We start from the raw sequence: 11,818 nt of genomic DNA, 5'->3' as shown, positions 1-11,818 counted from the left end.
GAGAGGTGCTGTGGGATTTCAGGTGGGCAAGTCTCTGTCGTGGCAAAAGGATGCTTGTGGATCTCCTTCAGGCAGGCAGCATTGGCATGAATGGGATTAATTTCTCAAAGCTAACCACCGACCGCTGGGGTTTCCGGAACACCTTTCTCCACTTCCCTAGCTAAGGACAATGTAATCTTGGCCTTCTGTGTGAAAGGACACAACAGAAACGGCAGTTTTAAATCAGACTGGGAGAGCCTCAGAGAGGACTGAGTTTTGGGGCTCTGTAAGCTAACACCATCTAAGCATAAATGGGAAACTGATGTGGAGCAATGGGTTTCGCTATTGATGCATTTTGGCTGTGTGACTCCATCCATGCCCAGCTCGTACATTTGTAAATAACATTTGCAAATGTTGCAAAGCATCTTTAAACCCCAGTACAGTGGTACCTCAGGTTACATACGCTTCAGGTTACAGACTCCGCTAACCCAGAAATAGTGCTTCAGGTTAAGAACTTTGCTTCAGGATGAGAACAGAAATCGTGCTCTGGCGGTGCAGCGGCGGCAGCAGGAGGCCCCATTAGCTAAAGTGGTGCTTCAAGTTAAGAACAGTTTCAGGTTAAGTACGGACCTCCGAATGAATTAAGTACTTAACCTGAGGTACCACTGTAATACCTTCTTCCAAAGGAAACCAAACTTGATAAGGCTTCAGTCTTTAAAAAGAATTATAATACTCTTGTTTCAACAACAAGCACTTTAGTTTGCACCGTTTAGAGCAGAAGTGAATAATATCAGAGAGTCTTAAGGCACCTCTTACATTTTGGCTAAAGAATCTGGAAAACCATAGACGCCAATGTTATATTACTGCCAACAATCCGCTAACATCTTCCAGGATACTTGGTTTGACAAATGCTTGGTTCTCATCGATACAATAAGCCTGTGTTTGCGGCTCTGCCTTTTCAGGCTGTGGGGGCTCACATGACTGATCTGTCACACACACACACACACACACACACACACACACACACACAAAACTAGGTTAGAATTCTTCTTTCCTCTGACAGCTAGTTTTCTATGTAATGGGGCTTGGGGTGTGGGGGTGAAGAGTATTCAGTCATTTAAGTCCTCACCTGCCGCATGAAGAACCCACATACTGGTTGACTACCTCAGTGAGAACTAAGTCAACATTAGTGCACACTACATAAGCCCTGAGCTTATGTATTTTTTAAAAAAAGATTTTTAAAAAAATCAGCGGCTAAACTACTGAGATTCTAATGATAGGGTTAGCAGCCATCACTTATCTGGGAAGCATGAAGCAGTCTGACCCCTTCTCTCTCCCGCAGCTCTTTCCATACGGCCAGGTTCCCAGAACCTCTTTTATGACAGAAACATTACTTCAGAACTCCCAACAGGAGAGAAAGTGGTAAGGAACTTCCTAATGGAAGGTAGAACAGGGAACACAGTACAGTGGTACCTTGGTTTCCAAACAACTTGGCTCCCGAATGCAGCAAACCCGGAAGTAAGTGTTCCGGTTTGCAAACTTTTTTTGGAAGACAAATGTTCGTTTCAGCTGTTGGCATTGTTTCCGGGGCCAATCAGCCAATTAGAAGCCTTGGTTTGCGAATGTTTTGGAAGTCGAACGGACTTCCAGAATGGATTGAGTTCAGGAACCAAGGTACCACTGTATTGCTAAGAAATAAGAAATAAGACCTAGCCATGGTGGGTTTTCCATCGCTTTCATTTTTCAGCAAATCCTTTATGATGGGCAACTATTTGTCTAGTCATCTCTTGAGATGGGCTCTTTCATGTTGAAAGTCCCAGTCAATAGCTATCAAGTGTACCTTCAGACTATCCTCGTGTTGTGGGACGGATTCAAGCATATACCAGAACTTCAGGATGATGGGAAGGCCATAGCTCTGTGCTGGAGCATCTGCACATGGAAGGTTCTAGTTTCAGACCCCAGCATCTCCAGGTAGAGAAACCAGCCTGAAACCCTGAAGATCAGTTGCCAGTCGGTGCTAGGTGGACCAGTGGCCTGACTCTGTAAAAGGAAGTTTTCTATGTTCCTGATTAAAGTGGGTGAAACGGCTCTCTCTTTGTCCTTCCAGATGTTGTTGAACCACTCAAGCCAAAAGCTTTTAGGTGTGGACATAATTCTGTTTTGCTTTCCCCTCCATCCAAACAAAAGGCATTATTATAGTTCAAAGATACATCCCATCAGTGGTGTACGGTCAGTGGACTAGTCCCCAGAAGGGTTCAAGAGCGCTCCCGCCACCTTCCCAAAGCCTGCTTTCTTTGGGAAGGAGGCAATAGGGCTTTAGCATATTGTCAGAGGCCTGGCACCTCCTTCCCAAAGTCTGGGAAGCTTCTGTCCAGCTTGGGAGGGAGATGCAATGCTCACACACATGATGTCAGCGCCCCAACCCCAACTGACCTCGAAAGATGGCATCTCTTGCCCTAACTATTCCCCTATGGAAAATCTCACTGCACATCTCCTCGGCATTCCATCCAGGAAGATGCAGAATACAGTGGTACCTCAGGTTACATACTCTTCAGGTTACATACGCTTCAGGTTACAGACTCCGCTAACCCAGAAATAGTGCTTCAGGTTAAGAACTTTGCTTCAGGATGAGAACAGAAATCGTGCTGCGGTGGCAGCAGGAGGCCCCATTAGCTAAAGTGGTGCTTCAGGTTAAGAACAGTTTCAGGTTAAGTACGGACCTCCGGAACAAATTAAGTACTTAAGCAGAGGTACCATTGTAGGCCCATGAGAAGTGTGGCCTGGGCTAAGACCTGAGGGTTTGAAAAAGAGGCCTGGACCACCCCCACCGCCTGGGCCTGAGTTTCTTCTCCCCTGATATAACTAGTTTTCAGTGTAGCTAGGTGTGTACCATGTAAAAAGGCCTTTTCCACACCTCCATTTCCCCAGATCTTCAGCTTGCCAACCTCTGGGAAACCCAGATTACCTTCCTTCATAGCTGCCAAGGGTAGAGTTAATTCAGGTTGCTATGTTTAGAGCCCAGCTTGGGTAGGATTAGATAGTTAAAAGCAATGGCAAAGAGGTATCTTTCAGCCTTCACACTGGAACCGTTCTTTTCATCGAGTGCACCCTCCAAACATCTGCTTAGCGTTTTAGCAGCTCAGCCGCTCCCAGTCATGTGAGCCAAGAACTTCAAAGCAACACCACTAATATCTGTGCAACTGCAGTTCAGCAGTTCCCATCAGAAAACGCGCAACTTTGGTAATTAATGATGTATTTAGATCAGCCCATTTAAGAACAACGCAGGCTCTTATTTGGGCAATAAGTACTCACATTTCATTGCAAATGACTGAACACTGGATAATAATAAACAGGATATAAACCTATCTATCAAGGTGTTGCCAATATTTTCCAATACTGTACTTTACGCATTAAAATGATGCCTTGATATATTTGATATATATATTTGTGGAAGATTAGGCCTGTTAATCCAGCCTAAACCTGTACTGGAGGCATAAATTCACTTTGCAGTTTGCTGTCAACTAATTTGTAACCAACTGGACAAGTTACAGTGCCGGCAGCAAATACAGCTAGATCTTGGAGGCAGCCCGTGGGTCTCTCCGCACCAATGTTCTGTCTATTGCTTCCACATTCTGACAACCTAGAAGGGGAAAAAAAGGAAAGAGCAGGGGAGATAAAAGCAACTTGTAGTCCGAATTATTTTCTGTTCCTAGTGACCGCTCCAGTCATTTTACCTGGGGGACGGGTCTTCTCCTATACTTGTTCAACCATATCAGCATCAGGACATGTTTTGAAAGACCCCACCACCTTCTGGAGCTTAGATGGGTGGTGATCACTAACAAGGTGCGACCCCTGGAACTGGCGGAAATGACTGGCAGAATCCGAGACCAGGGAGAAGAGACGGTGGAGGAAGATTGGAATAAATTTAAAGACTATTTACAAAGGTATTGTAAGATCAATGAATGTTAGAATGATGTTGGAATGAATTTATGTGACTCTAGCAGAAATGTAACAAAGATTTAAGAAAAATAGACTGTTAATTGGTGAAAGGAGGGAAAGTAAACTTATATTAGTATCAAGAAAAATTCTCAGGACAAAAATTTGAAAAGAGGGAAAGGATTTGCTGAAATGGATAATTGACTTAGAATACAAGAAAGGGAGGTGTGAGGAGGTCAGGGAAATAAGCTAATAAAAGGAAAGTAATGGGAAGATTTGTTGTATTGTTTCCTTTTTCTTTTTTTTCTTACTGATTTTTCTTTTTTCCTTTTTGTATTTTATTTTTTTCTTGTTTAAAAGGATGGTTTTTTTATTTCTCTTTTTGTACTTCTAAAACTTTAATAAATATCTTATAAAAAAATAAATAACAAGGTGCGACCCTGTGTCTGAACGCCCCTCTCAAAGTAGCCCATTTGCCATAATCCCATCAAACTTCCAAGCGGCAAGTAAAGAACTCATTTTTCCATGCTGTCTCCAGTGATATTGACGCCAATGGGAGATTCCCACCCACAAGGCAAATCCCACCTTCAGAGGAGGCAGGAGTTAAGCTCTCCATCCATGCTTATTTGCCATCTCGATAATTTATCAACCCAATCCCATGTGCTTTAGAATGTGATTTAAAGGTACAGTGTAGACAGAGCCAATAATTCCAATATATTTTGCATCTTACCAGAAAGTGCCATTGCCAACTGGAACTCTTCTTTCAATATCTTAAGAACTTCCTTCACACCTTCTTCACCCTAATTAAATTAAGCATATCACATAAACATAGATTTTGAGGTTTCAGCTTTAAGTCAGGCAATGCCCTCAAGTGTGGTGGCAAAAATATTGGTTTGTTCAGTAAACACCGAGTGGTCTTTCCAAATCCTGCCACTTGGCTGCTACCGTGAGATATAGCATGAGTTCTGCTATAATTACAATGCTTTGTCCCCTATAGTTTAAGATGGCTAGACTGGTCGTATGCTAAAACAAACAAACCATGAATGAATGCTGAAAAACAGACACTGGACAGCAAAGAATTCCATCCCCAAATTGGAACTAACTTTCATCTGTCTTCAATTTAAAAGGTGGGGAAGAGCGAGAAATCTGGATCAAAGAATTCCATCCATTAGTCAAAAAGCAGAAAAGGCTTTGCATAAAATAGAACATTTGTATCAGTGTATTGGAAAGGAGATTTATAGCTATTTTAACCTACACAATATACAAGTCTTGAAAATCCAATGCATCCTGCCAGCAGGACTTATAAGCCGAATCCCTCCCTATGAGTCCAACTCAGTAATTAATGTGCAGATCTGCTTTTCCAGTAAACTAGCAAAAGCTACGGAACAGGCATTCGTACTACTGCTTTAAATTACCTTATAGGCAAGTCCCCAGATGACAGGCCGTCCTACGAACACAGCTCGGGCTCCAAGGGCGAGGGCCTTGAGGACATCTGTGCCTTTCCTTACTCCACCATCTAGGAACACCTCCACTTTTCCTCCCACAGCCTCAATGATCTCAGGCAGGACCTCAACCTGCAAAGGAAAGGGGGACAGGGGGTGGGAACAGCCTCTGAACACTTTCAAACTACCGGGGCCCAACGTTTGTTTGTTTTTATCAAGCCGCCATTTTTATTTCCATGTGTGAGAATGTAAGTTTGGCAAGTGCAAATGTTAATTAAAAAACGAATGATCCAAAGCGGGGACAGAGAACTTAAGGCCCTCCAGATTTTGCCCAAATATGGCTCCCATCAATCTTCATGATTGCTGGCTGGGACTGATGGGAGTTGGAGAGCAACAACATCTGGAAGACCCCAGGTTCCCCATCCCTGATTTGAAACATCAACACCTGGCGCCAAAGAGACCCAGTTGTGACCGAAAGCACTTGTGCACATACTCTGGGATATCACTGGTCCTATACTGCACACTGCTCTGGAAGGTCCACTGCCACCAGCACTTGGGAGCAGCTTTCTGGGAGTCCAATGTGTCAGTTTGCATTTCTTAGTGCAGAAAGTATTGATTAATTCAAGAGGGTTCTGGAAGCTTTCTTGTGTGAAAGAAACAAGCAGAAGGTTCATGATGTTTGAGTTATTCCTTCAGAGAAGCTGAGTACAGCTGGTTTAAACTGGTTCTCTTATCTCTTCTGACAAGATCATGCTGACTATAAAAGTAGGGCCAGAAGGAGCCTGGGTTTCACTTTCTCTTTCTATCACTTTTCCTTCTGGTGTGGTGTTCTATACATAGCATGCTTAGTGTAAAGGTTTAGACTTATCATAAGTTATTGTAAGTTTAAGTGAAGTCTGCTGCAACTAGATTTCTTATGGACAGTGCCAGTCCTGAATGTATTGGATTTCTGATCGTGATGCTCATTTGCCTTCAGCAACAGTAAAGTTCTGCTTGATGAAATACAATCGCTCCTTGTCTCTTTTTGGGGAATCCTGCAACGTGTTTAAGTTTTCACTCTGCTAACTATATGTTGCAGTTCAGCTCTGGATCAATACTAAGTAGAATTTCAATGACACAATAAGAAAATTGGCTTCCAGGTGGAAAAATCAAAACTAGAAACAGAGCTGTTAGAACCTAAGACTAAGATTGTGTCAAAGATGTATAACTTGCTGCTGAAATGGAACACCCAGGATGAAACAGTGAAATCTGCTATGATTAAATGGGCACAAGACGTTGGACATAACATTATGTTTGCTGACTGGGAACAGTTATGGACCACAGGTATAAAGTTTACGGCATGTAATGTCTTAAGAGAGAATATTATGAAAATGATTTACAGGTGGTACATGACCCCAGTCAAGCTTGCAAAAATTTATTATTTGCCCAATAACAAATGTTGGAAATGTAAAGAAAATGAAGGTACATTCTTTCACCTTTGGTGGACGTGCCCAATGATTAAGGCTTTCTGGGAAATGATATATAATGAAATGAAAAAGGTATTTAAATATACCTTCCTGAAGAAACCAGAGGCCTTTCTCCTGGGCATGGTCGGCCAATTGGTGCCAAAGAAGGATAGAACTTTCTTTATGTATGCTACAACAGCAGCAAGAATACTCATTGCAAAGTATTGGAAGACACAGGATCTACCCACTCTGGAAGAATGGCAGATGAAGGTGATGGACTATATGGGATTGGCAGAAATGACTGGCAGAATCCGAGACCAGGGAGAAGAGTCGGCGGAAGAAGATTGGAAGAAATTCAAAGACTATTTACAGAAATATTGCAAAATCAATGAATGTTAGAACGATGTCGGATAGAAATTAAGTGGTTTCCAGCTGCAATGTTTAAGAGAATATGGAAAAAAGGTTTAGAAGTAGGTTAAAGCTTATTGATAAGGATTTGCTGAACTAACAATTTGAATTGGAATACAAAAAAAGGAGGTGTGAGGAGGTCTGGGAAATAAGTTAATGGAAAATAAGTTATGGAACCTTTGTGTGTTTTTAATTATTTTTATTTTTTTGTATTTTTGTTATTTTTTTCTTTTTTCTGATTTTTTATCGTATTAATATTGAAAACTTTAATAAATATCTTTTAAAAAAAAGAGAGAGAGTTTCAATGACACAATGGCACTGCAGGGAGGGAGGAGTAGAACAGTTCTAGCGCATGCATCCCTTTGAGTTGCAGCCCATCCCCATAAAACACAAGCATCTTTTATGGGAAAGTGCATCCCAGACAGCACCATCCCTCTGTGCCCTGTGCCCTGCCTCCTTCCCATGGCACTGGCTGCTTTAACAAACTGTAGGATTGGTTAGTGCTTGAGCTGTTTTATCCTCCTTTCATTTGGCTGCCTGATTTGTGCTTGCATGCATCCACCATCTTAACCAAGTCCTATTGAATTCAACGGGGCTTACTCCCAGGGAAGTGGAGTTAGGATTGCAACTTTAGACTGTTAAGAATGGAGCCTTCAACTGCTGAGCCTAGACTAATTCTATTGGAGTTAAAAGGGACAACTCCATTAGATTTTTTCTGACTCCAAACAGCATAGCAGTAAGATCAGCAGAATGACTCCCCCTCTGATCCAAAAATATTTGTGTGGATATTTGTGCTGAAGTGCTATGGGTGCCATTCAGTTACTCAGAATGAATTCCTCATCTCAGAATTCTTTAATTCTCAGTAAGAACAACAAAGAAAAACAAATCTTTTTGTGACAGAAGTTTTCAGAAGAAGATTAGTAGGTGGGAGTTGGATGGCAATGAAATTCAAATAATACAGTTGTACCAGAAGCTGTGTTGGATGTTCGGGTTCCAAAGAACATTCACAAACTGGAACACTCCCGGGTTTGCGGCATTTGGGAGCCAAAACATTCAAGTCGCAAGGCTTTCATCAACCAAGGTATGACTGAACGGTTTAAATGTCTGCTCAATTGGCACCCCTTTTACACTTGCCAATAGGTGGTAATTAGCGGAACCAAAAGGGAGTGGTGTGGTTTGAGGTGGAAAGGAAGGACCCAAGGGAACCACTGACACTGCGCCCAAGCATGCCCAAATCCTGGAGCGAGCCCTAACTCCATTGCACTTTGTGTTTGGTGCATTGGGTTGGTTTTTAACAGAGCTCCCGGCACCTGGTGCAGGCACATATGCATGCCAGAGGGGCGCACGGAGGGTGATCCCACCACAGCACCCCAACCCTCACCGCCAACACAGCTGGAGCAACCTCGCCCTGCACTGGAGCCAAACAGGGCCATGCTGCACCTCCTGCGCAGGGGGGAGCCCAGTCAGCCGACACAGCACTTGACAGGCGCAAACTATGTTCCCCATGTCAGCACCCCCAGCATGGCATGGCCCAGTGCTCCTCTCCTTGAATGCTGGTTCCTCTAACACCGGGAGAGGAGGGCCGGGCCAGACTGTGCAGTGAGCCTGCTTCATGGACCCTCAAAAATCCAGGGCCAGGGCTTCCCTGGCACCCACATATTATGCCCCTGAGACCCAGGTAGTGAGATATCCTGCAGCAACAACAGTGGCAGGGGCATTTGCAGACTTTAAAAACACAAGAAAAGTTATATGAGAACAAATTTCCTAAAAGATACTACACTGCAACAAAAAGAACAGAATTCAGCTAAGATTCTACTTTTTTATCTGTTGCTGTCGCTTAATTGCAAGGTGAACATTTAGCTCGTTTTGTGAAATATGGCTGCGAAATGGGAGGGGAAAAGTTCTTGTTTAAGAACTGTGTTGTGGCTCCAGTGAAGATAACGGATAGGCCTCTCTTTTGAACAGGGCAAAATAATAAGATGCTAGCAGACTGTTGAATTGTTTCGGCAAGGTAACAAAACCACTTTATATTGCACGCCAAAACCTGAGATCTGGTAATTCAGCTCTTTGCTCAGGACAGGTGAATGTGAGAAACCTATGACAGATGACTGATAGATAGCTGATATGATGGATGATAAACCTGTGACCAGGCAGTTTAACTACATGCACAGGACCACTGGATATAACAAGGCTATGATAGATGAGTTCAAAGTCTCAAAGAGTCCTCCAAAGTCTAATGTGTTGATGGGTAAGGAGCTTATACAAGTAGAAACCAATGTTTCATACACAGAAAACGATGCTGCAGAAGACAAGCAGAGGCAATATTCATTTCTTTGAAGGCAAAACAGAGTGGCCAGAGGGAATCAAAACTTGCAAGTTCAATTTGCTTGTATATTCTTTCTGACTGAGGTTTCTAGTCATCTGGCACACAATAAAAGGGCTTGTTTTTCCTCTTTAGGTTTTGCTTTGTTGCCAGAAATACTTTGGTTCCACTTCCGCATATGTATGCTCACTTTCACATCCAGGCAGATTGTGCCAAGTGCTGTTACTTGAGTCTCATACAAGCCATAATTAAAGCGCACATTTCATCAGTGTGTAACAAGACACAGGGAAACATTCACCAGTTTGGACTTGATTTGTTCTCAAAACCAAAATAAAGCTAAACTATGTAGTCAGGTTTCAAGAACGTAAGGGTTTCAATCAGACACTAAATAGTTATATTTCCCCCTCCAGGGCAAAAAATACATGCTTTACATGTGTAAGATCCCCGGTTCAATCCCTGACATCTACAGTTTAAAGTTTTCAGGGCTGAATTTACTAAATATATAAATTATGAGTACCTTTCACCCACAAACCCTGACAGCCAAAACTTATGGCAACAACAGGGTTTTGCCAATACCATAGGAGCCAATTCCTAGGGGCCACAGTCCCTTCGTGTGCCACCCCCCCAAAAAAAATTATGTTCTGGAACCTAGGAGTAAATCAGGAAGCAATCCTTTTTTAAAAAAACCCTGCAGCTGAAAGCACAAGGCAACAAGGCTTCTAGCTCATTTTCCAACGATCAGGCAAACCATAAGGTAAAGGTAAAGGGACCCTTGACCTTTAGGTCCAGTCATGACCAACTCTGGGGTTACGGTGCTCATCTCACTTTATTGGCCGAGGGAGCCAGCCTACAGCTTCCGGGTCCTGTGGCCAGCATGACTAAGCCGCTTCTGGCGAACCAGAGCAGCTCACGGAAACGCCGTTTACCTTCCCGCCAGAGTGGTACCTATTTATCTACTTGCACTTTGATGTGCTTTCGAACTGCTAGGTTGGCAGGAGCAGGGACCGAGCAGCAGGAGCTCATCCTGTCGTGGAGATTCGAACCGCCGACCTTCTGACCGGCAAGTCCTAGGCTCTGTGGTTTAACCCACAGCACCACCCGTGTCCCCAGGCAAACCATAGGCTAGCACATATGCCTAGAATGCACCCTTGAAAGCCACATTTTTATTTGTATACCCAACTGTTAATTGCTTAAACTGCATTTAAAAAAATTTGTCAATCATTGCGGCCAACTCTCAGTTGCTTTACTAATACTTACGGTGGCTGGAACTCCATCCAACTGGCGCGCACCGTGATTTGACACCAGGATCCCATTTACGCCATGCTTCACTGCTTCCCGAGCATCATCGGCTAGGGAAGAAAACACGGGGCCTTTACAAATTGCAGCTGTCATTGTGGGAATTACAACATCCATAAAACTCTTTAATGAACACATAGAACTAAGGCCAGCTTTTCTGAAGAAGTTGCGCGAGGAATGCGATTCAGCAACTAAACTTCACTGTGTGACTGTCTCCCAAGTCAAAGACAACATTTTAATTGTTATGGGAAGACCCTTAGTGAAGGTTAATTCTGTGTCCAGGGCAGCTATCTACTAGCTCCATCTGGTACGCAGGCTGAGACCCTACCTGCCTGTGGACTGTCTTGCCAGAGTGGTGCATTCTCTAGTTATCTCCCGCTTGGACTACTGCAATGCTCTCTACATGGGGCTACCTTTGAAGGTGACCCAGAAACTGCAATTAATTCAGAATGCGGCAGCTAGACTGGTGACTGACTGGGAGTGGCCGCCGGGACCACATAACACCGGTCCTGAGAGATCTGCATTGGCTCCCAGTACGTTTCTGAGCACAATTCAAAGTGTTGGTGCTGACCTTTAAAGCCCTAAACTGCCTCGGTCCTGTATACCTGAAGAAGTGTCTCCACCCCAATCGTTCAGCCCGGACACTGAGGTCCAGCTCCGAGGGCCTTCTGGCGGTTCTCTCCCTGCGAGAAGTGAGGCTACAGGGAACCAGGCAGAGGGCCTTCTCGGTAGTGGCTCCCGCCCCGTGGAACACCCTCCCTTCAGATGTGAAGGAAATAAGCAGCTATCCTATCTTTAAAAGACATCTGAAGGCAGCCCTGTTTAGGGAAGTTTTTAATATTTAATGCTGTATTGTTTTTAGCACTTGATTGGAAGCTGCCCAGAGTGGCTGGGGAAACTCAGCCAGATGGGCGGGGTATAAATAATAAATTATTATAAATTATTATTATTGTTGTTCTGAAGAGCTGGTAAATGTTCATTCTACTGAT

The 11,818-nt window shown here is 43.6% G+C and overlaps 1 protein-coding gene across 1 annotated transcript in view; it reads right to left on the bottom strand.

The window, feature by feature from the left end:
* Positions 1–3,248: 3,248 nt before the first annotated feature.
* Positions 3,249–11,818, bottom strand: part of HAO1 (hydroxyacid oxidase 1) — a 30,024-nt gene continuing 21,454 nt past the window's right edge. The window contains exons 5-8 of the mRNA XM_081906482.1: positions 10,791–10,882; positions 5,331–5,489; positions 4,646–4,715; positions 3,249–3,619 (exon numbers count right to left, since the gene is read on the bottom strand). Coding sequence (XP_081762608.1) covers positions 3,549–3,619; positions 4,646–4,715; positions 5,331–5,489; positions 10,791–10,882 — 392 coding nt within the window. The 3' untranslated portion in view covers positions 3,249–3,548. The remainder of the gene's footprint in view (positions 3,620–4,645; positions 4,716–5,330; positions 5,490–10,790; positions 10,883–11,818) is intronic.

This window comes from Podarcis melisellensis, assembly GCF_964234715.1.
Source record: "Podarcis melisellensis genome assembly, chromosome: 3".
NCBI classification, from domain to species: Eukaryota; Metazoa; Chordata; class Lepidosauria; order Squamata; family Lacertidae; genus Podarcis; species Podarcis melisellensis.
This window is presented reverse-complemented; position numbering and strand designations above follow the sequence as displayed.